The sequence below is a fragment of the Verticillium dahliae genome, genomic scaffold (genome assembly GCF_000150675.1).
Source record: "Verticillium dahliae VdLs.17 supercont1.10 genomic scaffold, whole genome shotgun sequence".
NCBI lineage: Eukaryota > Fungi > Ascomycota > Sordariomycetes > Glomerellales > Plectosphaerellaceae > Verticillium > Verticillium dahliae.
Genome location: NW_009276922.1, coordinates 610,399 through 638,026, shown reverse-complemented (window position 1 = coordinate 638,026; position 27,628 = coordinate 610,399). Strand labels below are relative to the sequence as shown.

The window sequence follows — 27,628 nt, the reverse complement described above, 5'->3', positions numbered from 1 at the left end:
TTTTATGCGACTTCTTTTCCCCTTCCAGCACCCCCTATCTAACCCCCTTATCATGCGGCTTTCTTCCCCCTTTTATCAATAGTTACCTCCCACCGACCCCGACGTCTTACTTCCTTCGTCAGCTTTTGGAGTTCCTTCCTGCGTCGCCGGCGGAGGCGCCGGGCCGAGGCCGTACGTGTTCATCGTCGTCGTGTGGCCCGCGCGCGCCGACGTGCGCGCCAGGTGCGCGCGGTGCGCGACCGCGTTGAGAAACGTCGACTTGCCGCAGTTTGAGGCGCCGATGATGGCGATCTCCGGCAGCGCCGAGTTGGCCCGCGTGTTGCGCAGGTGCGACGAGGCGTGCAGGAACGTCGGCGTCGGGGTTGTCAGGAGCTTCGAGGCGAGGGCGTGGGTGGGCGTCGGCGTCGGCTCAAAGGTGAGCGTGCCGGGGGCCGGGGGCGCTTTCGGTTTGGTGGGCGTCTTGGAGAAGTAGGACTCTGGGGGGCCGCTGGCTCCGTCGACTGGGATGGTTGATGCGTCTGGCGGCAGTTCGAGGTGGATGGAGTGAGCGCGCCAGATGTCGTGGGGTTGCGTGAGTTGAGGGGGGATTCTGCGTGGTCTTGGCTGTTTCGGTGGTGTGCTGCTAGTGTCTGCTTTGGGGGCCTCTTCTGGCTCGACACGGGTCGGGACTTTCTCTGCTGGCTGGACATGGTCGTGGCGCACTACTGTTGAGGTTCGAGAGCCTGGTCTCAAACGAGGATATCGAAACGCAGATGGCGTGAATGAGCGGCGGGTTTCTGATGAAAGGGGTTGCCATCTCAGACCACGGCCTGCCGCGCTGAGTCGCTGTGGAGTGATGATTTGTCGACCGAACATGGTTTCAGATAATGAATCAACACCTAAGTGTCCATCTCGTGGGCTCTCGGCGAACTTGAAGTCAAGTTGTCGAAGTTTAGAGTGAAGGTGAAGGTGAAGGCTCAGATGAGTCGCGAAGCGAGGCAGAAGGTTCTGCGAAAATGCATATTATGCAGTTAGTGGACAGACCTGACGTATTACTGCATAATTGTCGCTGATGAATATCTTCCTCCAGAGATCACGATGGTGAACGGCTTGTGATTTGACACGAAATAATTGGGTATTCTATGCGATATGTCATGATGCATTCTGCTTTCTGAAGCACCTCTCCTGGCCATTGCACCACCTTCAACTCCATGATTACGGTACACATACAAATGCCCGCTTGTGGTAGCCCATTACAGGGCGAACCCTTATTCCTTGGTGGCCTCCCCAGGAACCGTCCCTGTCAGCGCTGACGCAGTCGAGTGTCCCGTGCCGGGCCGACTCTGAGACTTCCGAGACTTCTTCCCACTTTTGGTCTCAAACAAGCTCTTGACTCTCCTCAGACGAGCCCACCGCTCCTTGTCCTTCTTGTCGCGTACCTTCTCCTCATCCTCCTCGTCACCGTCCTGCGCGGCCAGAGACGGGGTGTCGAACGAGACGCCGCCCCGATCGCCAATTGTCGTCGCGGCTATGCTCGGCCGTCCAGGAGTAGAGGGCGCACCGTTGTCGTCCTTGTCCGTATTGTGCTTGGCGGTGCTAGGTCGCGCGCGGCTTTTTGGCCTGTCATCCAAAGCGCCCCGCAGGTATGCGTCGTTCTTGATGACCTGCGTCAAGATCGTCCACGCAGGCAGGTCCTTTTCCGAGGACGGTTTGGTGCTGTTCCACCGCTGGGTCTGGGGGTTCTTCCACGGGCAGAAGAAGCGGTGCTCCCTGGCCGGGTCTAGGTGATCCATGGGCGCGGGGACGAGCACTTCGTTGCTTGGCCCGACCTCCTTGCTCTTGAACATCCACAGGCCGAGTCGGCGCAGGCACGTGTGGCAGGACGCCGAGTTGGGCACGGCGCCGATCCTGGCATTAGAAAGACCCTGCCAACCCATGACGGCGAGGGCGAGGGCGACGCGGTTCGGGTGTTCCATGTCTGGCCTGGGAGCAGGGTTCTTGAAAAAGTCATCGGGTAGTTGTGAGAGGATGGCGTCCATGTCGAGGCCTTCGGGGAGTCGCAGGTTGAATTCATAGGGAAGGAACGGCTTCCGGGCGCAGAGCTCGTCGTACCGCTGCCGTAGAGCTTCGTGGCTCACCTTGGCATTCGTCAATGACAGTCGTAGTAATGAGTCTGCACAAAAAAAGGAGAGTCAGTCGAGAAGCAATGGGCCATAGGCATCGGACAACAGCATACCGTCACATCCTTGCCTCCGCCACAGGCAGTCCTCCTGATGGGCGGTCACGACAAGCTCGGCATACTTCTCCTGCAGCGCCTCCTCGACGTCGGACGACACGAGCGCGGGCACGTGCTGGCCGTCGACCTCCTTCTTCGTGAGCTTGACGAGGAGCTCCTTGCTGCAGAGCGTGCAGCGCACGCGCTCCTTGCCCTGGCACACCCACCCCCTCTTGGCCCACTCGATCTCGTTGACCAGGTCGGGCTTGGGCGTCCAGTCGGTGATCTCCTGGAAGGTCGCGAGCCTCTTCAGAAGCTCGGCGCGGTCGTTGGGTGCGTACTTGGAGGCCGGCCTGGCCGCGTCGGCGGGTTCTCTGGTCGAGTTCCACTTCTTCAGCACAATGTTCGAGACCTTGGTCGTGCCGCCGAGGGACTTGATCGTGTTCGTTGCGGCGGCGCGCTTGTCGGTCAGCGCCTGCAGACGCCGTCGTTTTTGCAGCAGGTCTTCTTCGACGGCCATGGTCGCTGGTGAGGTGTGGAGGGAGGAGGCGAGAGAGGTAGGTCGAGGGGAGGCGGAAGGTGCTGCATCGTTGGAGGTGGTGCCGATGTCGTTGGCAGGTGTCGACGACCGGCTGCCGATGCCCTGAATCAAGGAGTTGAACTTTCTTTTGGTTGCGTTCATCGTAAGGTAGGTGGCTGATGCCCGTCCGTGTCGGCACGACGGCTGGGGGAAATGATGGCGACCAGGATGCGGATCAGGTGAAAGGAGAGCTGGTGATGTATTGGGGATGGATTGTACTAAAAGCTATGGTGGGACCTTTGTTTACAGTACCAAGAGTACTTGGACTTGTGCATGGGCGCGCACACAGGGATACGATGCACGGGCCTCGATACATGAGATGTGAGATCTGAGTGCCAGTGACCATCAAGTCTATAGCAGTTGCTACTCTCCATTGCAGTTGGTACTTCAATTACCCACGGTCCATGAAAGCAACATGGTCATTATAAGGTACTCCAGGGATCCCTATTGGCTTTGTGACATTTCGGGCTCCAGACCTGGGCGGCTGCTGCTGTGCTATTTCTTGTCGGCCACGCCATGCATGGAGGAGGCTTCTTTGACAACCTCAACCTGGGTCGACGCCTCCATCGCCTGTGTTGCGCAAGGCTGCTCATCCACTATGCCTGTTGGGGTTGACGCAATGCTGAGGGTGGAACACTTTGGCGGCGACGTCTGGGCTGGAGCTGATGATACCAGCAGGGGTTGACTGTATGGGTGCATGGAGGGACTTGGCGGTGCAGGTCTGGACCCGAGGTCTATGGTGATGGTGCAACAGAGTGCTTCTCCTGACGATGCCATGGTGAGCTGGTAGTTGCAAGCAGTGGTTCTGGTTTCGTCCTTGGGGGAAAGGCGTATGCGATTGTCCTTCTTGCAGAACGGTGCTCACTTCACAGGATCTGGAGTTAGCCGGCTATGGATGTGCTTGCAAGCATACTAGTGTACTTGGCTTATAACTGTCTCGGTGACGCTGTAGGAGATACCATAGCAATAGCCTTTGAGTTGGGCAAGATGATCAAGCCATGTGCAGGTCCTGTCTGGCCTATACAAGTATACGTATCGTGCCTGTAGAGGTTGCGGATCTTGATAAGATAAGACCCTTGGCGGGGCCGGGGTCTGTCTCGAAAAAAAAATTGGTCAATCGAGGCTGGCGTCTTCGAATCGGGCGACAACCTGATCAGTGCTCCCAGTACCTACCTAGGTAGGGAAGAAAAAAAAAAAACTCCCTGTCGAGGATCGCAACTATTGCTCTTGCTTCAATCCACCACACCAACCCTAGGTTGATGCAAGTGCCTGGCCATCCACCCACCGCACTCTCAACTACCACAACACATGTCGAACAAGCCACCCGCTTGGCTCTTTTCAAACAACTCGGTCAAAACCACTGCGCCCAAGAGCGAGCAGCAGCCCACCGTCACCATGGCCAAGACTGATAAGAAGGACAAGAAGGGCAAGAAGGTCGCCGCGCCTGCCGCTCCGCCCGCCGAGCTCATGGATCTTGTCGAGAACTTCCTCTCCGAGCACGCTCCGTCCGCCCACGTGGCCTTCAAGAAGCAGCACGGCAAGAAGTCGTCCAAGTCCAAGCATGCCACCAAGAAGCACCGCCACAACCTCGTCAGCGTCTTCCAGACCTGGGAGACGTCGCTGAGCACCCCCGAGGGCGAGCCCGTCACCATCACCGAGACGGTGGTGCAGAACGTCAGCTCCAGCTCCGGCGAGAGCGAGAGCGAGAGCGGGAGCAGCAGCAGCAGCGATTCGAGCTCCGAGGAGGATGTCGACATGGCTGACGCTGCCGCCGCCGAGTCGAGCTCCGACTCCAGCTCCGACTCCGACTCGAGCAGCTCCGACAGCGACAGCGGCAGCGAGAGCAACGATGAGCCCGCTCCCAGGATTGCTGTTCCCGTCGTCAACCTGAAGCGCAAGGCTCCTGCTTCAGACAGCAGTGACTCGTCTGACTCGGACTCTTCCGATTCCGACTCCGAATCCGACAAGAAGCGCCCTACCGCGAAGAAGCTGAAGACGGCCAAGGCTGCCAGCTCTTCGGAGTCCTCGGACTCGAGCTCCAGCTCTGGGTCGGACAGCTCCTCTGATTCCGACAGCGAGAACGAGGGCAAGGCTGCCAAGGCGAAGGCCAAGGCCAAGAGGGGCAAGAAGACCACGAAGAAGGCTGAGAGCAGCGACGAGAGCAGCAGCAGCAGCAGCGAGAGCAGCGACAGCGACTCCTCCTCTTCGGACTCAGACTCAGACTCGGACTCGGACTCGGACAGCAGCGACTCCAGCTCCGATGACGGTTCCGCCGCTGCCAAGGTGCCCCTGCCCGAGTCCGACTCTGACTCGTCATCCTCCTCCTCTTCTTCTTCCGACTCCGACTCGTCCGACGACGAGGCTGCCACCAAGAAGGAAAAGACCAAGGCGAAGAAGGCCGCCGTCGAGGACGCCCCTTCTGACTCGTCCGTCACCCTCGACAACAAGACCTCGCCCGACTTCCAGGCCCCGCCCCTGCCCCCCGACCCCAGCACCCTCAACAACCGCGGCCGCGGCAACATGAACAACCAAAAGGGCAGGAACGTCCCCTTCTCCCGCATCAAGGAGTCGACCTACGTCGATCCCCGCTTCGCCTCCAACGACTACGTCCCCAACGACTACAGCGACCGCGCCCACGCCGACCTCATCGTCACCAAGGGCAAGGGCTTCACCAAGGAGAAGAACAAGAAGAAGAAGGGCAGCTACCGCGGCGGCATGATTGACATTGGCGGTCGCGGCGGCGTCAAGTTTGACGAGTAAGCCAGGTGCTCGTTACTCTTTTGCCATTTTTTTCTTTTTCCAATTTGGGGTTCCGGGACTGTCAGCACCAGGCGTTGGAGGGGTCTCACAAACGGTAGTAACGGGGATGTTATCGGGTGCAAAAAAGGGAGAAGATAGAGTAGAGGACGGCTAAGCTTTCAGAGCTGTTGGGTAGAAATCGATTACATAGGATACCTTGCACCCGGCTTTGAAGTCGCTTTCTCCTCGATCATCTGTCGACAGCGTGTTCGGCCTTAACCCTGCCTGATCCCTCATAACTGACCCAAAGTCAAGATCAACGTCTAGCGCGATCGAACAATTCCCGCTTCTCAAGCCCGGGCCTTGATCAGATCCGCGGCCTGCAGTCTCGTCAGTAAACAGTCATGTCCCATGGCGGCTGCGAAACCAAAAGAAAAAGAGTAATCTCACCTTCTCGGCAATCGCATACACAGGCTGCTGCGTATACGCCCCCGGCAGATCAGGCTGCACGCTCGCATCGATAACGCTCAGCTTCTCGACGCCGTACACCAGGAGCTTCTCGTCGACGACGCCGCCCAGCTCTCGCGGCAACATGGCCGCCGTGCCGACGGGGTGGAAGCACGTCGGGCTGATGAGCCCCCGCAGCGCCTCCCGCAACGCCTCGTCGGACGTGACGTTGGCGCCAGGCGACACCTCGACCGGTCCGAACTCGGCGAGGCTCGTCTCGAGAAAGTAGCGTCGCGAAAACTTGACAAACTCGACCTGGATGTCGAGGTCGGTGGGGTTCGAGAGGGCGCGGTAGTCGACCCGCGGCTGGGCGAAGAAGGGGTCTGCCGTGTTGATGTGGACGGTGCCGCGCGAGAGGGGGTGGAGGAAGACGATGGAGGAGCCCTCTGTGTTGGTGCCGCGGAGGAAGAGGTTGTAGAAGGCTGCGTCTTTCGCGCGGAGGGCCGCGGCGAAACGCGTCTTTTGCGCGGCGTAGCCGGCGATGAGGGTAGGGTCCGAGTTGGCAGGTAGATACGCCGCAGGGTCCTGGGCTTCGTAGGCTGAGGCAATGGCTTCAAAGGTGGAGGGGGCGATCACGGAAAAGGGGAGGAAAGAGGCTGCGTTGCCAGAAGCGATAGTCAGGGGGCCTAGCGATGTAAGTCAGTACTGGTCTGTTGTAACTGGAGTAGAACTTTGGATTATCTCACCTGTACGACTCTCTGCGAATTCGGCTTCTGCTTCAGCACGGAATGTCTCGTTCGTCTGAAGGTCACTAGAATCAGGATGAAAATCCCAGTTCGTAACTCATGACTGTCAGACAGATGTCAGGGCGTCATACTAGACCAGAGTTACTCACAAGTGAATGATGCGCCTCCGCCCAGGGGGTGATCCTGGAAGTTGGCACCGACCCCTTAAGATATCGTCAGTCACGACCTTAACTCGCCCAACTTCTTTCTGGGACGACTTACCAGGCAGGTCAGCGACGACGTCAATCCCCGCTTCTTCCAAGAGGGCACGACCTCCTATGCCACTCGCCTCCAGGATCTGAGGGGTATGAATCGTGCCAGCAGCGACGATAACCTCCTTTCGAGCACTCACAACGCGTGCTCCCGAAGCATTGATAGCACCAGCAGCGACGTACTCGACACCTACGGCCACTTTGTCTTCAAAAAGCACGCGCAAAACTCTCTGCCCGAGCACAGTCTCATAATTATCGAGCACAGTCGCCTTACCGGTCCAGTGCTCGCTCAATGCGAACGACCTCGTCACCTGCTCAGGGTTTGCCGAGTGAGGGTACCAGAATGCACCCGGCTCGCCGGCGCCAGAGTCAACAGGGAACTCGACCCCCTCAATCTCTTCGTAGGCTTCCATCTGATTCTCTGCAAGAAACATAAGCACCTGCGGTGTTGCAGTTCAGAATGATACTCACTCAAGAAAGGCCAATTGAAGGACGGAAACATGGCGTGGATCCCACCATCAGTTCCCCAGTAGCTTTCGTCGTATCTGATGCCAAATTCTTCAACGGTCTCTTCGGACGGCGGGTGAAGCTGCCAGGCCTGCTATCATCAGCGGCGGCACTTGACGGCCCCATCTCCGAGACTGGCTCACCTTTTTGAAATACGGCAGGAGGTTCTCCCAGCTCCAGTCCGAACATTTGCCAAAGTAAGATCCCCATCGGTTGATGTCTGCCTTCTGCGGTCGGTGGACCTGGAAACCATTGACACCGGACGAGCCGCCGAGGAGAACACCGCCGACGACGCCGACGGTGCGGCCGCCAAGATTGACTTGTGGTTCAGAGGGAAAGTTGAATGTGAGAGAAGCGTTGAAGAACGCCTGGGCGCCGCCGGACACGTTATTGACAGAGCTGCCATTTGCTAGAAGACTGAATGTTAGAGGATGCGGCAGTGAAGGCTTCGGCCCAACGCACCGATGACACCGAGCTCGATGACCAACACGGTATCTAGACAGAATCAACGTCAGCCATGATGTCTGCTTTCCCCTCCCGAGATTGCCAAAACGTACGTTCCCCGCTCTCAGTCAGTCGATCAGCGACAGTCAGTCCGGAGGTGCCTCCGCCGACTATGATGTAGTCATACTCATCCTGCACGTCTCGGGCCTGGTGAAGGATCTTGGAATGTTCAACGGACACCGGGATGCTCATAGCAAGAGCGCCGATGGCGCCACATGCCATTGTGGCAATGACCAACGGCAAAGACATGGGTTTCGTCATGTTTCTTGATGCCGTGCGTTACAAGTTGGCGATAGTGTGTGTACGGGCCCAGCAGGACTTGGAGACGCGGACTCTGGAACAGACATCCTCTTATACACTACATCACGTCGGAACAGCTGAAGAAAGTCAAGCGGGGATGACCAGGTACCAAATCATCACACTGGCTGGCGGGCGAATATAGCCAGCTTGGCATTGCAGGCATCGTAGCTAGAAATGTCGCAGCGAGCCGTATTTCCAATCCATCGCTACAACCCCCCGATGGTAGGCCATCGGTTGAACGTCAGCATCGGCAGGATAACTACGGGGTTCCCATAGTTAGCCGAGGAAGTAGACAATAAATGTAGCTCTTGTGAGCCATTCATTGCCAGGTTTGCTGCAGAAGTGACCAGGGGTGTTTCTGGGTAAAGTCGAGTCGATGGCTCCATCTGTGTACACAACCGTTGTCGAAGGTTGGCCGAGGTCTACGGTTACCAGAATACCATGCTGTCGCTAGGATGCTGCCACACATGGCCTGACATGGCGTGCGAAACAAGGTTGCATCGCAATATAAGCAGCTGTTTTCCCCTCACGCACCCCTGGTTCCCCGCCATGATCGTCTTGAGTATTCGTATGAGCTGTGTCCGCGTCTTGGTCACAAGTCTGCCACATTTTCTGCCGCCAATCGCACTATTCCATGCTTCGTGGTAGAGAAGTGGGCTATCTGTGTCGTCTTTTCCACACTTAAGGGCCGTGTTGATCATGAGCCATGCCATACCTGGGCACAGGGATCCTTGCCAGATTGAAATGACCTGGAAAGGGAAAGCCTCCGCCATTGAGCAACAGTGCTGCGTACCATGCACATGTCAGATAGGGACGAAAGAACTTTTGTAACCTTTGAGTGAGGCCGCCCGAATGATTTGATCTTTGATTATGGGGTTTTGCTGGGCCAGGAAAGCAGACATGGGTTTCCTTACAAGAAGACGAGGCCTTATACAGCAATACCAGTCAGAGTACAGGTCCGTTTGCCTGTTCTGTTTGGAAAGTGGAATAGCTCGACATATCGAAGACTGCGCCGCATTAGGTATGTTGTCAATGCCACGAGGCTTGTGCCCAGGACGACATTGTGAACCTGCCGACGGCTAAGGACCATTTCGTTCCCACCACTTTGAACAAGGAACTTTTAACGTGCAGGGCAGAAGATCGCCAGAAGCAAGGTTCAAGGCGCGTTGGTATCTGTCAGTACCCAGGAGTAGCGAGCCTGAACGCGTCCCAGTTGAGGGACCTTGCTTGCCGTCGGCAACGCGATGCACCATCAGAAAGCACGGCCACGTTCCCGCGGCGTAGAATCGATGGCCCTGAATATTGAAATACTCCGCTGGGTTCGCAAGCGTTAGCTAGACCTCGGATTGGTGTGGGGAAGATCCCGAGGAACTGTTCACTAGGGCCGAAACTGTGATGTCAACGTCCGACCGACGTGTAGGTGAAGGACCTCGACAGATCACTAGATCTTGCCGCTTATCAACGCCCTGAACCTGGATACCGTGAGGCCTGCGGGCGCATGAGCATCAGATATGCCAATGCATGATCACAATATTGATTCTGCAACAAGACGCCATCGGAGACAACTTGACAGGGTGGCCACTTGACGACACTCAAGTCTAAGTCAGGAAAAGAGGCGTCAATGTTTCGCTTTCCTTGACTTCGATCAGCGCAAAAGTTACCGTTAGCGAAGAACGCCTGTCCGAAGAGCCTGTGGCATCTCGCGAGAGAGTGGGGGAAGAACAGCGATGAGAGTCGGCAGATGCTGATAATTCAACAATGCAGCGCGCGTAGTTGAAGCCGACGGCGCGCCTCCATTTTCTGACATGATATCGCTCATAACCGAGCCGCACCATGCTGCAAGGCAGAGGGCGGCGCAGTCGAAGCCAGGCCCACCAGGTCGCTGCAGGGTCGACTGGTTGTGCTGAGGCGGTGCAGAAGTCGAAGAACAATGCTGCTGGACGGGACAAGCTGCGACAAGGGTACCGGGGTAAAGGGCCACAAAGACGTGTGAGATCTGGACGAAGCTGACATTGAATGCGGGTAAACATGACAATGCTGGGATAACTGTCGAAGTGTTGAAGCATACGAGAAAGCCTTAGGATGCGCCCGAGTGCAACCTGATACATACAGATGCAGCCAGTGGAGGTGATCTGGATGAGCTGGCCGGACATTTGAGACGCCCAGCCAGTTTTGTTTTTGGGCGCATCTTGGGCAGAAGATGTCCGTCATTGAATGGGCGGTGAAATACCCATGGTAGTCGTCCACGACACTCGAATGAATCACCCCCTGTCTAAGCTCCTATTGTGGGATACACCTGACCAGCTCTCACTTGATAGGGTCAGTATCAGGGCAAAGACTGGTCCATCTTTTTCGGAAGTCATTTTAGGCTCGGCTTGCCGATGTTGGACGTACCATGTTGCGACGCTCAAGCTGCCCGGTCCATGGAAGTCATTCTGCTCTACTTGCGTAACAGCTCGAATTAACTTACAGAAGTCGTTAAGATGAGTTCCATCTTCCACCAGACTCTTTTGCGGGTTGGATGACATGGCCATTTTACCATGTGTCTACTGTAAAGTACAGCGGCAACATCCAAGGGCGTCGCAGAATTTCATGCTAAGTGGTTGTGCTTCGGGGGTTGAAGGCGAAGGTTGTCCAGTGCGTTAATAATGCTGATGTCTGTCAAGTACAAGCTAGGTACCTTACTGAGGGAAGGAGATGACAAGAGCCGGAGATCGAGGTCGAGCCGATATCGAGGTCGAGCCGATATCGAGGTCGAGCCGATATCGAAGTCGAGCCGATATCGACTTCCTCGAGGCATTGAGTACGCCATGGTGTTAATGCTTTAAGGCCTGAAGCAGCAAATGCATAATCCAGGTGTCTCTGGTGATGATGTCGATGGCTTCGTCGACTCAGATGACGGATACGAGGCCGGGGACGGCGCTGAAAACCCTCACGATACACAAGTGGCCGCGTCCATCCCGTCCACGTCGAAGAAATCATGGTCGATCGGTACCGCATCGTGTTGCTGCCAGACAGTCTGTTGACATGGCAAAGGGACGGCCACTTCTTGGTCACGCCCGCTCCAGCCTGAGCTTGGGATAAAGCAGCAGCAGGCAGGGCTTCCAGCCGGCGCCGGTTCGAGTTGTTTCATGCGCCAAAGGTAGGGGATGAGTTGGACCATGTCATGCGATAGAAGCGACGGATGTATTCGCTCGAGTGGCACAGAAGGGTTGAAACAGAGGGCCACATGGCCAACTGGTAAAGGATGGCCAACGTAGGGAAGACCTCACGAGGCCTCAGCCTTCGAGTGTAACCCTGGGGCAGGTAGGTAGGTTAGGTAGGTACCTAGGTAAGGTACTTGAGGATTACCTAAGAATGGTATGCATCTACCTGCCTCATGCCGGGAAGTGGCACAGGATCCCATCGGCCCCTGCGCGTGGTGCTGTGGTTGTCAGGGTAGCCATGATGGGCAAGTACCTAGCATGTACTCAGAGGTACCTTGCCAGGTACCTGGGTACGGCAGCCAGCCAACCCCAGCCCGCTCAGCCGCTGCCAGCGCGCGCGAAATGACTTGCCTGCTATGATGGCATACCTAGGTAGAGCTGGGTACCTATCCTTCTCCCAAAGCCCTCAGCTTAGCCCAAAGCCCTCTGCTTAGCCCAAAGCCCTCTGCTTAGCCCAAAGCCCTCTGCTTAGCCCAGAGTCATGAGGCTGGCTGCTCAAGCAACACCGCTCTGAACCGGGCGAGCTTGGGTATACCCATTCTGTTGGCTGTGCCGCCCGCGTACACGAGGTACCATCACTACTTGGTCTTGCCTACCAAGGTACCTACCCTACCACGCTCGAAGTGGTCAGCCTGCTCACAGCAGCGGGAACCGGCACGCGCTCTCGCTCACCTCATCCTCACCTTCATTTCACCCCACCTTTGCGATCGTGCGTCGCAACGACCTGACCGACCTGAACTGGGACTCTCTGTCATCTGGCCCGTCAATGCTCGTACCTTCTTGTACAGATTCTGCATCGACCTATGGCACTGTGGCAGTTCATCACCCACTCTTCATGTGTGCCCGCCTTGATCCGACCCCAGTCCTCAATCCATTGAGGATTGCTCTATTCTCCTCTACAGACTGCTTCACTTGCTGTGGAAGGAGCATCCAAAAGCCACCCCTCCCAAGGCAGCAGCCTCGACATTCGACATACCCTACAAAGGCATTGGAGACCGCAAACATCACGAGCATAGCCTCGATTGTGTCTATGTCAATACACAACCGCAGTTGCCCCTCGTCCAGCTGCCCCCGCCCACGCCCTTTGTTCAACGCCCTCTCACAGGAAAGCGGCCGCGTGTTTGTCATATGCTCAAGCGGAGACTGATGGGCATCTTCTGCTCCAACCCCGACAAAGAAGACAACCTTCCGCTGGGCGACTGTGGAAATGAAAACCATCACAGGCGGAATCCCTCCAGGCTCGTCAAGAAGCCTAGCACCAGCTCCCACCAGTATTACCCACGCGCCTCCGTGTCCATCGACGGCCGCGACATGGAAGCCGACTCCGTCATGGTCGACGCGCAGGAGGCCGTCATCAACAAGCGCCTCTACAACGCCGAGCACAAGAGCTCTGCGTTCCAGACCAGGACCGTCCTCGACAGGCGCATGCGCCATGGCCGGAGGAGCACGAGTTTTGCCGACGTCGAGGACTATGAGGCGCAGAGAAAACAGCTGCAGACGCGCGAAAAGGCCTTGGCCTATGACTTTCGCCTCGAATCGCAGGCGAAAGAAGGAGGGAAGGAAATGACCGTCAATCGAATCATTCAGTTGCTCAAGGTCAAGGACCGCGAGCTCTTTGAACAGACGCCGCCGCGACACGGCTACGGGGAACAGGAGCATGCCCGATTTCCTGGCGATCACTTCCTGTCCAATGTCGACATCATCAACAAGACGCACCTCCTCAAGGTGGCGCAGTGGATGCCCAAGGGTGCCCACCTGCACATTCACTTCAACTCGTGCTTGCTCCCCGGCGTTCTCCTGCGCATTGCAAAGACGATGGACCGCATGTTCATCAGAAGCAGCGTGCCCCTCGTAAGGGCAAATGACCCCCATGCGTTTGAGCGATGTGAGATTCAGTTCTCTATTCGGGGAAACGATATGAACACCCCCGGTGATATCTTCTCCTCCGGCTACGAACCAACGCAGGAGATGCATTTCAAGGAATTCCTCGACATCTTTCCCAGGCACGCGGGTTTCGACCCCATGCCTTGGCTGGAGGAGAAGCTCATGTTTACCGACCAAGAGGCGCACAACAAGTGTCAGACCGTCCTCGGGGCCTGGAGTAAATTCAACGGTCGCACACGCATGATGAAGGGGCTTTTCAACTACGAGACGGCTTATCGAAAGTATACGCGTCTCTTGCTGGAAGATTTCGTCCGGGACAACATCCAGTACGCCGAGATCCGACCCAACTTTATGACGACGAACCAGGTGTGGCTCGACGACGGCTCGAAGCAGGTCGAGAACCAGGAGATCGTCAAGATGATCATTGACGAGTACGAAAAGTTCCAAAGGAAGAACAAGGGCTACTTTGGCGGCATGAAGATCATCTACTGCACCCCGCGCTCGTTCACGAATGACCAGGTCCGGAAGGCCCTAGGGGAGTGCCTCGAGTTCAAGGGCCGGTGGCCCGAGTGGATAGCGGGCTTCGACCTCGTAGGCGAAGAAGGCCAGGGCCGGCCCCTCCGCGACTTCGTCCCCGAGTTCCTCGAGTTCCGCATCCGCTGTGACGCGGCCGGGTACACGATCCCCTTCCTCTTCCACTGCGGCGAGACGCTCGAGATGGGCAACGACACGGACGGCAACCTGCTCGACGCGCTGCTCCTCAACTCGCGCCGCATAGGCCACGGCTTTGCGCTGGCGCGCCACCCCTACGTCATGGAGCAGATGAAGCTCCGCGGCGTCTGCCTCGAGGTGTGCCCCATCTCCAACGAGGTGTTGGGCCTGACGCCGCGGATGAACGGCCACTCGATCTACAACCTACTGGCCAACGACGTGCACTGCACCATCAGCTCGGACAACGGGACGCTCTTCAGGTAAGCAAGCATGGAAGCGCCGCGTCGCACTCGCCAATGCTAATGCTGCGTCGCAGGTCAACCCTCTCTCACGACTTTTATCAGTTCATGGTCGGCAGGCAAGACACGACCCTCTTCGGCTGGAAGCAGCTCATCCAGTGGAGCATCCAGCATGCGTGCATGGAGGACAAGCAGAGAAACAAAGTGACAACCGTGTGGGAAGGTCTGTGGGAGACCTTCTTGGACAAGGTAATTGAGCAATACTCTGATCTGATCGGCGACGATCTGTAACGGCCATGTAGTCCCTCTGACACGGCAGATGGGCGATGCACGTTGGTACCTGGAGTTGGAGGCTAGTTTTGACAAGACGAGGAGAGTAGCGCAATTGATGATGATGGTATTCATGGCTAGATCACAGGGTCTGTGGCCGGGCGACTGCGCCCCAACGGGCTTTTTTTTTAGGACCTTATTGAAATATGACATGATGTTCTGCTTGACGATTTGGGGAGCAACGTGCCTGATGACACGTTGCTGGGGTTAGTGACAAGTTCACGACGCGTAGAGTGTGACAGGGACAGACGCATCCTTGCCCATGTTTGGCAAAGCAGTATTTTCCAGGTCTCAGCTTCGTCGCGTGACCAGCTACGGGGCCTCTAGCTACCAAATCTGCCATGCAGAAAGGGGACAGACATTGGTGCCTAGCTTTTTCTCATACGTCTCATGCACTCATAACCTTTCGTTCCAAGGCCTAGCCACACTTGCTCCACGCCTCAACCGACTGCCATCTTACCCCTCGTCAAAGCCGAAGCATACCATCTCCCCCCTCCCCCCTCCCCCTGTGCTGCCGAAAAACTCCAACCCAAAAGCGCAAAGCAAGGTAAAAAGTAAAGCAAAAACGACGAGGGGCAAGATCAACCACCCATCTGGTAGCGGTAGTAGTAGGTCTTTTGGTTGTTGTTCTTGACGCCGTACTTGTAGTCGTTGCGCTTCTCGCGCAGCTCGCCAGACTTGCGGCCGCGCTCCTCCGAGTCGCGGATGGCGCGCTTCTTCTCGCCCGAGAGGCCGACCATGCCGGCGGCGTCGCGGCGGGCGAGCGCGCGGCCGTTGCGCGTGGGGGCGAGCCTGCGGTCGCTGTTGCCCTCCGTCTCCGTATCGTCGCTCGAGGCGGCCTCCTCGAGAGCGAGGCGCTCGGCGCGCTCCTCGGGTGTGGGGTAGTTTGTGAGGTTCTGCTTGTAGTAGCGGGCCATGGAGCGGTGGCCGACCGACTTGCCGTTGGGTAGGTGCATCTCGTAGTCGTCGTAAAAGACGGCGTGGTTGTGCTTGTGCGCGTGCGAGTGCCAGCCGTCGGCTTGGCGGTGGGCGCGGGACGTGGCGTTCGAGTGGTGCGGGTGCTTGTCGAGGCGCTCGTACTGGTGATCGTGACGCTCGGCAGGCATGGCGGTGAGGTCTTCAGAGTCGAGGGACGAAGCAGAGCTGTCCGTCTCCCATCCGTCACCCTCGCCAACGTCCTTGCCATCCTCGTCCTTGTGCTTGGCCTCACGTCTCGCTCCGAGCTTGGCGCCGCCCTTCTGGACTTCCTCCTCCTCCTCCTCATCAGACTCCTCGTCGTCAGAGTACGTGCTCCTGAAGTCATAAAAGTCACCAATATCGAGCTGGGTCTCTTCGGTGTCAAAGGGCACCTTGCAGTGGCCCTTGTCACGCATGTGGGTTTGGACAGCGAACGCCGTGTTCTTGGTCTTGAAGCAGTACAGGCACTGATGGCCCTCGTGGACACGCTCTAGGAGGTGCTGCAGCAAGCCCTCGAGGTCGACAAGATACTGCTTCTCAGGGATGAACATGTTGTGGAAGCGCTCCATGTGGTGGGCGTTGAGCGGGACGGTGGGCGAGTCGTAGTTGCAGAAGATGCAGGACTTGAGGGTCCAGCTGATCTCCGACTTGGGAACGGGTGTGGAAGACTCGGTCTCACCCTCGCCGGCCGCTTCGGAAACGGGGTGGTCTTCACTGCGGTGTCCCTGAGCGGACGGCTGGGGGTTGGAGGGACGCTTGACGGGCGAGGGGCGGTTCTCGTCCTGCTTGTGGTCCAGTTTGGCGTTCTTCAGACCCTCGACAACCTGTGTGAACTCCTCCTCAGCATCGGAATCAACAGACTCCTTGTCGGCGGCGATGGGGTCGCCCAGCGAAAAGGTGGAGCTCATGACGGAGCTGGCATCGTCGGCTCTGCTGCCACGACGGCCGAGAGCGGCCAGACGCAGCTTGTGCTTGGAGCTGGTCAGATGGTTCTGGTAGGCGTTCTCGCTCGAGTAGTTCTTCTGGCAGGCCTCGCAAGAGCGCTCAAAGAGAGCCTTCTCAGCTTCGGCAGTCTGGACGGCGCGAGCCTGGAGAACCTTTTCGTTGAAGGTCTCGGAAGTGATGGGAGGCAGGGAAGCGACACGGCGCTTGAGGTTGTAGCGGCTGGAAGGCGGGCGGTTTGGTCAGCACTCTGCTGGGGCAGGCAACAGCGAATTATGGGTGCAATGCGGACAACTTACTGCCAGTCGCTCTTCATGTGGCCTCGCTGCAGGTCGATATTCCTGTAGGCAATGGTGCATGTGTTGCAGGTGAAAGGGTGAGAGGCCGACTCTCCCGCTGGGGGGTTGGACGCGAGAGTCGCCACATCGTCAGCAGCCACCATCGTGATAGCGTTCTTTGGTGCGAGGTTTGTTGTGGTGGATGGCGTTGGAGAGGAGTGTTTTCCGGGGAGACAAGTCCAGTGGTATCGAGGCGGTTCAGTCGAAAGTCGAGCGCCGAAAAGGAATACGGGCGATCGTAAAGACGGTTCTGCTTTCTCGTGCCTGTGAGGTGGGAGCGATCGCAAATATAGAGGGGAAGTTGCGATTTAAAGGGCTTGCGGGCAGAGTTTTAGTGGGCTGGCGGGGTCGATAGTCCTTATCGCGTCAAGGATGGAGGGGCTTTTGGCAATGGGCCTTGGGCGACATGGCAAAGAGAGGCGACTGTGCACGGATCAGGTAAGAGAATACGTCACTTTTAGGTGGCCACTTGCACCTCAAGACTCGGTGATGACTTATTGACTGTCTGTTGATTGTTTTCCGCGTCTTTCCTCGTGACAGGCGACCCTTCTCGAGCCTGGCAACCTGGCAAGCCTGGGTCTCTCCCAGCCAAGACGCACCGTTCCAACCATGATCCCTTTGATTTGTCCGAGTGGCCCCCAAGGTGACCAGACTTTCGAGACCTTGGTAGTCAGTGCTGGTAATTTTCAAGTGATTTTGGGGAATTCATTTGTGACCCCTTTGACTCATTCCAGCCTGGGCTTCAGGGTCTGCGGGGTCATTCTCGCCCTTCCAGCCTGAAGAGACCCGCCTCGGGGTACAGCCTCTGTCATGCCTTACATCACTTGTCTTCATTTATGATGCATTCGCAGCATCGAGTCCGTGGTAGAATGTCACAAATCATACAGTTCACCAATGGGCGCACCTTGTCCCATAGATGGCTAGGCCGTGCATGTAAACAGGACCAGATGATTGAAACAGTAGATGCGAGGCCGGCCACTCCGAAGCTTGGTCAGCAGCATCTACATGTAGTGCCACTCGAGCACTGCCAGGCCACTCACTGCCAGGCCACTCACTGCCCAGAGCCTCACAAGCTAAAACCCCAGCCAGAGTGGGGTCTCATTGGCCCATGCACTAAACGCCGGGCGCGGCAGCGGCCACAGTCAGTGAACACACTCGACCTGGCAAGACCTGGCTTGCCTGGCAGAACAGACAGCGCACGACCCTCCACCGGGGCTGATGCACGCTGCGCGCCGATACAGGGTGGCCATCCCGTCTGGTGCATCCATGGGAAGCCTCTCCGCCAACTTCTGATCCTCGACTCCATCAAATGCTATCCATCCTTCGTCTTCTTTGTCCCATCTGTACTCGTACCTGACGCACGTGATACCCTTATCCTCCCCCCCTGACGATTTGCTTTCCAATCCCATCGATCGCGTCAATCAACCCGCCACCGCCGCATTCGCCCAAAGCCCTGCCTTGCGAGAGACCCAGAGGCTGAAGCTACGACGTCCCGAGCGAGGACGACCTCACCGAGAGCTCGGTGACTCCAGAGCGCCGCCTCCCTACTTCCGGAGACACACCAGACTCCGAGACAGACATGACGCGACTCGACCGTGCACCACAAGAAGATGGCGACGACATCTTTGCCTCGTTGTGGGAGGAGGCGCCGCCCTTTGCGCGCCTGCCTGCTGATGCGCCAGCCGAGCTGAGGCAGCTCGTAGCCGACATTGAGAACCCGAGGCGAGTCTATGCCGTATACCGCGCCAGCCGGCGACACAACTTCCAGCTGCTGGTCGAGCGATACGTCGCCCAATTACGATATGGCTGCGACTCCGAAACCTGCGTCACCGCGACTTGCTTCACGTGCCGCCGCCGAATCGCCGGCAAGGCCCCTCTGCGACGATACAACACAACCAGCGCAAGGACCTTGGCTGTCTGCCTCGCCAGCCAGGACAACCCCGAAAACGGCCTCTGCCCATATCTGAAGCCATCAAAGGAACCGGCAGGGGCTCTGAACTCTCTCATATTCGCTCCGAGGCATTCTTCGCAGTCCTTCAGCGACCCCTTTGCGCCGCGGCCAAACAACATCACTCGAAAGAACTCCGATTCGCGAAGGCCAGGTGCTGTGAGATGTCCTTCTGCTGAACGGGCTGAAAACTCGGATGCATGTCAGCTGGAGAACAACGCAAGAGGCCAAAGCCAAAGGCGGAGCGCGAGTGGTCCAAGGTCACGCTTCGACTCGGAGACTGGGGAGCTTCAGGAACCTGACGTCAGAGTCATCGAGCGGCCTATCAGCAAGGATCACCGATCCTTCGCTGCCAACGTTTTTGGTACCGTCGCATTCAAGATGTTGGAGTGGCTTACCCCTAGCGGTTTGGCTGCAATGGCACAAAAGATGGACGGCATCGAAACAGACGACAAGGCAGAGGACTCGGATGACGCCAAAGACCCGGCACCACAAACAACGCCCATATCCATGGATGAGCCACCATTGTCATCATCGAGCGAAACACAAACAGAACAACCGGAGGCCAATCTCGAGCCTATCGAGCCTGAGCTGGAAGTCGCGACAGAACCTAGCATTCCCGAAAAGCCGAACCCGACAGCTCCAACACCCGCAGTGAACGTGGAAAAGCCGCGCCGAAAGTCAAGCGCCAGAGTGCGCGCGACCTCGAGTGCGAACCCGAAGAGGACGATCCCCATCGAACCCTCGCCTGCATTCGTGGAAGGCTCTGCGCCTGGTATCACATCACCGCGCCTCAACGGCAATGTCATAGACAAGGTTCAACGAACTCCGAAAGCTGCGGCCGCCAAGACACGGGCTATCCCTGACATCCCTGCAACTCCTCCTTTCTTTGACAACGTCCCGCCACGGCTGAACGATGTTACCTTGACCGAAGAGCCAAAATCAATGACAAGATCAGAGGTCTGCGGCGTCGAGATGGTCGCCGAAAATAAGCCTGTCAAACGAAGTAGCATCGTCATTTCGTCCCAGACGGAGGATAAGCCCGATGTTTCGCCCCTTAAGCACAACACGGCAGACTCGGGGGAATTCGCCATACCAGAAGGCATACTGCCACAATCCTTGACAACACTTAACATCGACCTCGTGGATCTCATCAGCGACATTCTTCAAGGTGACGGAACTGCCGAGTCACATCTGTTGGAGCCCGCAACGGTAACGCGGTCAAGTTTAGAGGTCACAGACCAGGTTCAAATTCCTCGAAGATTAAAGGGAAGCTACACGACCTACCCTAAACACTTGAAAAAGCAGTGGAAGCAATTCATTGAACAGAGTCTGTTCAATATCCTGAGTGACCCTGAGAAGCTTATCGCATCCTTCGTGAGGGATGGCGAGCTTCTCGACTCTCATTCACTCTGGTATTGCATGCTGCGATTGACCAGAGTGGCGCCCAGTCTGGTGTTCGACAGCCTGTGGATAGCTTCAGCCAGCCTCTTCAGCACATCAAGAATTCACCAGGCGTCTCGCTCTTCACGAAGGCCTGACGTACTTGGGCCTCCAGTCAATAATGCCCAAGCAGGCCAGCTGATGGCCATCTGTCTACACGCCTTGGTTGCCGCAGCGCCACTTGTCCACGACACGCGGACTCTGCAGGAAATGTCCAGGATCAGGTCGAATGGCTTAACGCTTGCCGGCAGTGGTGCCATTGCGAAACAGCCCGCTTGGCTGTGCCTCCAGTACGAAGACGCCTTCTCCGACGATCTAGTCTTGCGCCTGGCTAAGCGTCTCTTCTCCGCCATCTCGGCTCGTCAATACGCAGTGGAGATGACTGGCAACAAAGAAGGCCTGGCCTCTGCTCCGACCGCCCAGAGTGCTCTTCAGCCTCTTCTAGCCCAGCTCGACCTGCTCAGCATCAACACGACGCCTAGCCTAGAATTCACGGCGGCCGAGCGAGCTGTTCACGAGGCCAGGGCATCTACACTGCTGCTTGACTGGGCGAAGACGGTGATGCTGAGAGAATGGAATGGGCGGCCCGAGATTTCGTGCAACAGCTCCTTCGGGGGAGCGGTGGCTCTTATCGCAGCCATGTGTAAGTCTTATGCAAGCCCTCAGCAATCGAACTCTTACTAATTATGGCTGAAGACGAAAAACGGCACTCTCTGCTTCTAGGTGATGCGCAGTTTCGTGTCGACTATTTTGCGGATCGCCTAGATTCAATCAATATGCCGGTCGAGTGGCTTTCGCATAAAACGACTCAGCATAAGAAGCATATGCTGGATTTCCCATTCATCTTCAACCCATCCACCCTTGTCTCCTACTTCCGCTCCATCAACTTCCTTCGAATGAGCCGTAGCTACGAAGAATCCAGCTCATTGCAGACTAGGATGAAGGCAATCGTTGCTCCTGGTGGTCTCATCACTGACCCTCACCATCGCGTGGTCCTGCAGGATCTCCTCCAAACAGCGTCGGGAAAGTTTCTCGTGCTCGACATCAGCCGCGACGGCGTGGTGCGGGATGCATTTGATCAGCTGTGGCGTCGCGAAGCACGAGAGTTGCTGCGGCCTCTCAAAGTCCACCTCGGTGAGGAGGGTGGCGAAGAAGGTTTTGATTCGGGCGGTGTTCAGCAAGAATTCTTTCGACTCGCCATTGCTGAGTGCCTGGATCCTGATTTTGGCGCCTTCACAGTGGACGAGCGGACGAGAATGGCATGGTTCGTGCCAGGCTCTATCGTCCCAGTGTGGAAGTTTGAACTCCTGGGGATACTCGTGTCGCTTGCGGTCTACAACGGTCTGACGCTGCCCATTACATTCCCAAAAGCCATGTATCGCAAGCTCCTCGGCGAGCCTGTCGACGAGCTGCATCATATCGCCGACGGATGGCCCGATCTTGCGAGCGGACTGACGACTCTGCTGGAGTGGGACGAGAAGGACGGGGCTGTTGAGGATGTGTTCGCCCGCACGTACGAGTTCTCGGTTTCCATGTTCGACCAACCCATCTCTCGCGAGATGAACTCGGAGAACCCAAACTGGCCCCAGCTGAAGGCCAAGTCCGAGTCGCTGGCTGCGCAGAACCCTGCGGACGCACCTCTCGTCACTGACGAGAACCGCAACGCCTACGTCAGCGACTACATTCGCTATCTCACCGATGTTTCCGTCCGCCCACAGTTTGAGGCTTTCTTGCGCGGCTTCCGCGCCTGCCTCCATCCCAAGTCTCTTGGCCTGCTTACGCCGCCGCTCCTCCAGTCTGTTGTGGAGGGCGTCCAAGACATTGATATTGCCGAGCTGCGTCGTTACACGCGCTACGTCGGCTGGGACGCCAGCCACCGCGCTGTGCACGACTTCTGGTCGATTGTCAAACGGTATGACGATACCATGAAGAGGCGGCTGCTCGAGTTCGTCACCGCCTCTGACAGGGTGCCCGTCGGCGGGATGCGGAACCTGCAGTTCGTGGTGCAGAAGAACGGCGAGGAGGAAGGAGAGGGCGGGCACTTGCCCACGGCCTACACGTGCTATGGCACCCTGTTGCTGCCAGAGTATGAGAGTAAGGACGTGCTGCGGCAGAGGCTGGCCATGGCGCTGGAGAACTCGAAGGGATTTGGATTTGCTTGATTTCGTAGCCAGTGTTCTCGACATAAGCGTGATAGACATAGCTTTACGGTATTCAACAGCGCTGTTTTTTTCGCAAATCATCTAGAGCATGCGGCGTGGGTGGCAGTTAGAGCCTTGTTTCAATCCCGGGGTTTTGTGAACATCATATGCGTAGATTACATTCTTCAGGCAGCTAGCTGCCTGACGTCTAGGGACAATAGGTCCGTTGAGTGCGTTTAGGGTGAATTGTAGAGAGACCGGTTTTGGAGAGTGTCCTATATTTTCTGATCATAACCATGCCAGAGCGTGGAGAAGCCCGTTGTTCCACGGATAGAGATGCCACGGAAGAAATCACTTTTGACTTTGCGAGTATCTCGTTTTCTGCGCCACCTATGGCACTGACGAGACTAGAAGCATGATGAGAGCCGTCGCCTTCCGAGCTCGCCCACATACACGCATCTTTTCAAGCCGTGACAACCGTCGGCTGAAGGGAACGAACTAGGTGGAAAACATCTCTCAAGAGTTCTTGTAGCCACCGATCTCGACATTACTACTGAGGCTCGGCCGAGTAACCGACAACGTGGGGAAATGCCGATGGCGCCCCCTACAAAGATGTCAGAACTTCCCAGCCCCCAATCTTTCCCAAGTCGCTCCCGCTCATGAGCTCCCAGGCCCTGCAGCACTCTCCGTGGCTGCTGGTCAAGGGGACCCTCCTTCCCCCCCCCCTCCCCGCCTCAACTCCAGTCGTCGAACCGCCGCCCCCCGGACGGCCGGCAAGCGAGGAGAGGCTAACTCTTTTCTGTCCGCAGACCCGGGGTCTGGCAGATTACCATGCGGGGAAGGCCTAGCGACCGTTGAAGAAAAACGAGGGCGATCTCCGCGTTTTTGGGTACTCTAGCGCCAAGTCGTGATAACCCACCAATGGTCGACATGGGGGCCTCGCTCTTAGATGTGCCGGTTATGCGATCCCTCATTGACGAATGGTCTGCGGGTTATAAGAGTGCCGCGGGCCAGCGGCGGGGGAGGAAGGAGGAAGCACCAGGAGAAAAGAGAGTGAGAGAGTTGTGTTGATGTGCTAGGAATCGTCTTTCTCGTGAAGATTGGGTCAGTCGAAACATGTCGCTCTCCTGGAAGACACTCGCCGTCTGCGGCCTGTTGCCTGTCGTTTCGGCGGCGGGCAAGTTCAATTGGCATGACACCAAGTCTGTGTAAGTACCGCGAACATTTCATACTTTTGGTATGTCGAGTTTCACGCCCACAAGCTAACACACAACTCAGCATCGCGTTCGGCGACTCGTACACATATGTCCTCGGAACACATGGCCGCACGGCTTACAGCTTCATCGGGGATTACCTTCCAGGGAACTTCTCCTTCACCCCGAAGGAGCTCCTCGAGAACAAGATTTGGCAAAACTACACCGGCACATCTGCCGGAGGGCCAAACTGGATCGAGCACCTGACAGACTGCGCCGTCGAGGATGGATCGTACTCTCCCCTCGACTGCAAGGTCCAGCTGTGGGATTTCGCCTTTGCTGGTGCCAACACGGCAGAGTCGCTGTGAGTGAACCCTCCCCGAAACGCCGTGTTTGGTAACACGCAACTGTGACCAATCTCTGAACACGCGCCTGACTGTGACCCTGCCAGCCTGCCCTTACACCACAACTTCACGATCCCCCTCGTGAACCAGACCCAGCAGTACCTCACCTGGGCCGACCCCGTCCTCCGCAAGAAGACGTGCCTCGACCGTTCCAAGTCGCTCGTCGCCATCTGGATCGGCATCAACGACATCAACGACCTCTACCTCCTCAACCTGACCTCGCGCCAGATGTACCACGACCACATCAAGGCCCTGCTCGAGGAGTCGGTCCAGAGCCTCTACGACCGCGGCTACCACAACTACCTCTTCGTCGGCCTGCCGCCCCTCGACCGCAACCCGGGCAACCAGAAGAAGCAGGCGCAGTACGAGGCCGGCATCGGCGCCGGCCCGCTGCCCAACGCCACCATGATCGGCTGGTGGTACGACGAGCTGCGCACCCAGACGGCCGCCTGGGCGGCCGCCCACGCCGACGCCAAGACCATCATCTTTGACGCCTACGACTTTCTCAACGACGTCTTCGACAACCCGGCCCCCTACGGCATCACCAACACGACCGACTTCTGCGACGCCCGCCGCCAGTGGCCGCAGATTGTCCAGGACCCGGCCCAGTTCGGCTGCGGGCCCATTCATGAGTACTTTTGGTTCGACAGCGGACACATGTGAGTTTGTTGACATGAAGTCATCTTCCCGGGGATTTAAGCCCCTCTGCCTTCCTTGCTTTTTCCGTTGCTGACCGGTTCTCACTCAGCGGCACGAGGGTTCACAAGGCTCTTGCGGATGGAATCAGGCAGGCGTTGATCGAGGAGTCGGATTAGCAATGTGCGGTCATCTTATATCCTAGATAAATGTATATATGAGCCCTACTATATCTTTGTCTGTTGGCAGGATATTAGCCACTAGAATCAACATTTGTACCAAAGGAGCCGCTTGGTACCTTAACTTGACCCACGATCAAAAGTACGAAGGGCGGGCGGATTTTATGTCGGACAACGGCCACTTTGGTTCACATAGTATCCGCCAAGTAATCAGCAATCCGCATTCATGCATCTGCTCCCGGATCATATCGGCACCTGGCAGCACGAATCCCTAACCTTTTGGTATGAGAATGTCGAGAAATACCAACCACACGTTCACTAGTCTGAGCAAAGCACATACTAATTGTACCATTCTACAACTACTCAATCCACAGAAGTTGATCCCTAATAGCCTGTTCCATGGCTGGCATAATGCTGAGCCTGGGCCGAGAATAGCAGGCGCAAGAAATAGAAGAAGAGCCTCTTGACGCCTGAACGACCATTCCATGCAAGTCATGACTAATGATGTGAGGGGACTGTTTCTCGTGGGATCCCTCCGCGCCTTTGCCCAAATGATATCCTTTGTTCATGTTGCCCTATTCCACCCATTCATTCGCAGACATCATCACGCGAATCTTCCCAGAACCCAACTGGGGCAGAGAGAAGAGTTCGTCGATACGTAATCCGTTGCCGTTTTCCTTCCTTTGGCAAACACAATTGCTGCCTCTCAAGACAGGTGGAAGGCGCCCTGTCCCTCTCTGATAGCCATCGTCAGCTGCTTGCGCATGATGTCGAGACTCGTGTAATCGGGGAGCTTGAGGTAGTTCACGCAAGTCATGACACTGGGAAGGTAGTCATCAGACGTGAACGGTGCCTCGCTCGGTTTGCAGACGACGGTGAACATGGGCGTCAAACTCTTGAAACCTGCACACAAACGCATTAGAATTCGAAGCAACAAAACAAGGTGGGGCAGCTCACCTCCGATCGGAAGCTTGGGGCTGCCAGTGGTGAATTGCAAGAAGTCGCGACGCTCGTTGGGGGTCAGCTCGCTCATGGCCTGCAGCAGATTGCGAACACTCTTGCTGTCCATGTTGTAGCCGTGATCAGCCTTGATCGAATCCATGAGTGCTGCAGCTGATTAGAAGTGTCTTCGACTATACCGGGCATCAAACTTACTTTCAAGAGACCAGTCCTCGTCCACACGACCAAACAACGAGACCAACTCATCCGGAGTGAATGCACTCAGAGCCGAATAGGGGAAGACTTGAGAGAAGCCAGCACGGAAGGCATCGACTTGGCGGCGGACTCCGCTGCCCAGTGTCATGTCGATAACCCGATCGAGGTACGAGTCAACGTTGTCCATGGTGACTCTAACATGAGATCCGTTCGCGACCAGCTCAATCTCGGGGTATCCGGGCAATGTAAAGTCGAGGCAGAGATCCTCCAGTCGCACGTCGTCAATCACAATAGCTTCAGTGTCGGCAACCTTCTGTGCAGGCGTGCGTGTAGGATCCTCATCGATTTCCTTCTTGGCGAGAGAGAACTTCTTGATGGTCTTCAGAGATCTAGCCAGGCCAGGATCGACAACCTTGACAGCTCCTAGCGAGGGCTTGATGCCGGAAATCGAAGCTCCATCAGTAATTCGGAAGAAGGTGGGGTTGAAGTTGAGATCGATGATGCGAGAATCAATCATGGAACGGGCGACGAATTTGCCGAGAGTCTTGAAAAGCTGGCAGATCCGCTCGCCATTGGCAGAAGCAGCTTCGTCGGCACTCAGGGGGCGAGGGAAGAGACCGCTGACACCAGAAACATACTCATCGTCGTGCGAGTCCATCTCTCGCCAAAGCTTAAGTTTCTTCTTTGAGAACTCTTTGGACACCGTCGAATAAAACTCCAGTGTCGGTCCGAGGCCTGTGCCAACCTCTTCGAAGTATTCCACTTCGAGAATGCTCTGAGAAGCACCGTAGAGCTCCATGACCTTCAAGGCAGACTCCAAGATCTTGGATCGCGAGATACGCACCTTCTGGCGTTGCAGGCGGCCAAGGAACGGGCGCTCGTTACGGTCCCGCCGCGACTCCTCGACGGACTGTGCATTCTGCCAGCGCGTCATAGAACGTGCGTAACCGAATGACGTGGACTGTAAGAACAGGTGCCGCGTCTCAAATGGGAAAAGGAACGGGTACAGGGTGGCCAAGTCTTCCGCCCAGCTTGGCAGGCAGTTACTTGCAACAACCAGCGGCTCCTCAAGTTGACGGTTGAGCTTGGCGGTGAGCTTGGTGTTCACGAACTGTGACAGGGGCTCGACGTTGAGGCGGACGGTGTCCTTGTTCTCCACCAAGACATCATCCACGTTGGAATTCAAGTCGTGGAGGAGGTTGAGCAAGCGCAAAATGGATGCTGTTGCCGGGTGCTTGGCAAGAGAACTAGGGATGCCGTCCGTGCTCTCGTCAGCGCTGGGCTCGAGTCTGCCACCGAAGGTGCTACCACTCTCGGGCGGTGGAGGTCCGGGGGCGCGACGGAACTTGATGGGATGCACCGCAGACCAGATGCTGCGGCTGAGATTCTCGTCCGAGTTGGAGGCTGACATGTGGACCGCACGGTAGATCGTTGTCTCGCTCGGAAGCGCCTTGCCGTCGAGGCTGAACTCGATGTGCCAGTCTTGAGGCACTGACTGAATGGCTGCAGCATACGACATGAGGCGGGATGCCGCCGATGGAGTTGTGCTCTGCTGCGAGGCAAGGGCTGACTGGCCGCTGGCACGAGTTGGAAGACCCGAGCTTGTTTGAGCGGGCGTGGGAATTGCGAGTGCCATCCTCTTCGCGAGCCGTCA

At 56.9% G+C, this 27,628-nt stretch overlaps 9 protein-coding genes across 9 annotated transcripts in view; 4 read left to right on the top strand and 5 right to left on the bottom strand.

Moving 5' to 3' along the window:
• VDAG_05490 (uncharacterized protein) overlaps positions 1–855 on the bottom strand; it is a gene marked incomplete at both ends in the record, with an annotated part of 1,790 nt that extends 935 nt beyond the window's left edge. The window contains one exon of the mRNA XM_009652385.1: positions 111–855. Coding sequence (XP_009650680.1) covers positions 111–855 — 745 coding nt within the window. The remainder of the gene's footprint in view (positions 1–110) is intronic.
• A 392-nt stretch (positions 856–1,247) lies between these two features.
• Positions 1,248–2,946, bottom strand: VDAG_05489 (C3HC zinc finger domain-containing protein; the record flags this gene model as incomplete). The annotated part of the gene is made up of 2 exons (XM_009652384.1): positions 2,216–2,946; positions 1,248–2,152 (listed from the first exon to the last, which is right to left on the bottom strand). Exons 1-2 carry the CDS (start codon positions 2,874–2,876, stop codon positions 1,248–1,250), a joined length of 1,566 nt encoding a protein of 521 aa, XP_009650679.1. The 5' UTR covers positions 2,877–2,946.
• A 1,223-nt stretch (positions 2,947–4,169) lies between these two features.
• Positions 4,170–5,534, top strand: VDAG_05488 (uncharacterized protein; the record flags this gene model as incomplete). The annotated part of the gene is made up of 1 exon (XM_009652383.1): positions 4,170–5,534. The coding sequence occupies one exon, from the start codon at positions 4,170–4,172 to the stop codon at positions 5,532–5,534; it is 1,365 nt and encodes a 454-aa protein (XP_009650678.1).
• Positions 5,535–5,863: 329 nt separating this feature from the next.
• Positions 5,864–8,190, bottom strand: VDAG_05487 (uncharacterized protein; the record flags this gene model as incomplete). Its single annotated transcript, XM_009652382.1, has 8 exons — positions 5,864–5,893; positions 5,964–6,646; positions 6,707–6,802; positions 6,856–6,909; positions 6,968–7,378; positions 7,429–7,555; positions 7,608–7,873; positions 8,022–8,190. The coding sequence occupies 8 exons, from the start codon at positions 8,188–8,190 to the stop codon at positions 5,864–5,866; spliced, it is 1,836 nt and encodes a 611-aa protein (XP_009650677.1).
• A 4,412-nt stretch (positions 8,191–12,602) lies between these two features.
• VDAG_05486 (atrial gland-specific antigen) lies at positions 12,603–14,804 on the top strand (the record flags this gene model as incomplete). The annotated part of the gene is made up of 2 exons (XM_009652381.1): positions 12,603–14,329; positions 14,386–14,804. 2 exons carry the CDS (start codon positions 12,603–12,605, stop codon positions 14,597–14,599), a joined length of 1,941 nt encoding a protein of 646 aa, XP_009650676.1. The 3' UTR covers positions 14,600–14,804.
• Positions 14,805–15,219: 415 nt separating this feature from the next.
• On the bottom strand, positions 15,220–17,088 carry VDAG_05485 (zinc finger protein; the record flags this gene model as incomplete). Its single annotated transcript, XM_009652380.1, has 2 exons — positions 16,837–17,088; positions 15,220–16,759 (listed from the first exon to the last, which is right to left on the bottom strand). The coding sequence occupies exons 1-2, from the start codon at positions 16,977–16,979 to the stop codon at positions 15,220–15,222; spliced, it is 1,683 nt and encodes a 560-aa protein (XP_009650675.1). The 5' UTR covers positions 16,980–17,088.
• Positions 17,089–18,454: 1,366 nt separating this feature from the next.
• On the top strand, positions 18,455–22,428 carry VDAG_05484 (ubiquitin-protein ligase E3A; the record flags this gene model as incomplete). Its single annotated transcript, XM_009652379.1, has 2 exons — positions 18,455–20,909; positions 20,963–22,428. The coding sequence occupies 2 exons, from the start codon at positions 18,455–18,457 to the stop codon at positions 22,426–22,428; spliced, it is 3,921 nt and encodes a 1,306-aa protein (XP_009650674.1).
• Positions 22,429–23,523: 1,095 nt separating this feature from the next.
• VDAG_05483 (uncharacterized protein) lies at positions 23,524–24,819 on the top strand (the record flags this gene model as incomplete). The annotated part of the gene is made up of 4 exons (XM_009652378.1): positions 23,524–23,615; positions 23,686–23,964; positions 24,052–24,663; positions 24,753–24,819. 4 exons carry the CDS (start codon positions 23,524–23,526, stop codon positions 24,817–24,819), a joined length of 1,050 nt encoding a protein of 349 aa, XP_009650673.1.
• A 333-nt stretch (positions 24,820–25,152) lies between these two features.
• The window catches only part of VDAG_05482 (ubiquitin fusion degradation protein), a gene marked incomplete at its 5' end in the record, with an annotated part of 6,524 nt that continues 4,048 nt past the window's right edge, over positions 25,153–27,628 (bottom strand). Inside the window, 3 exons of the mRNA XM_009652377.1 lie at positions 25,153–25,722; positions 25,777–25,926; positions 25,975–27,477. Coding sequence (XP_009650672.1) covers positions 25,526–25,722; positions 25,777–25,926; positions 25,975–27,477 — 1,850 coding nt within the window. The 3' untranslated portion in view covers positions 25,153–25,525. The remainder of the gene's footprint in view (positions 25,723–25,776; positions 25,927–25,974; positions 27,478–27,628) is intronic.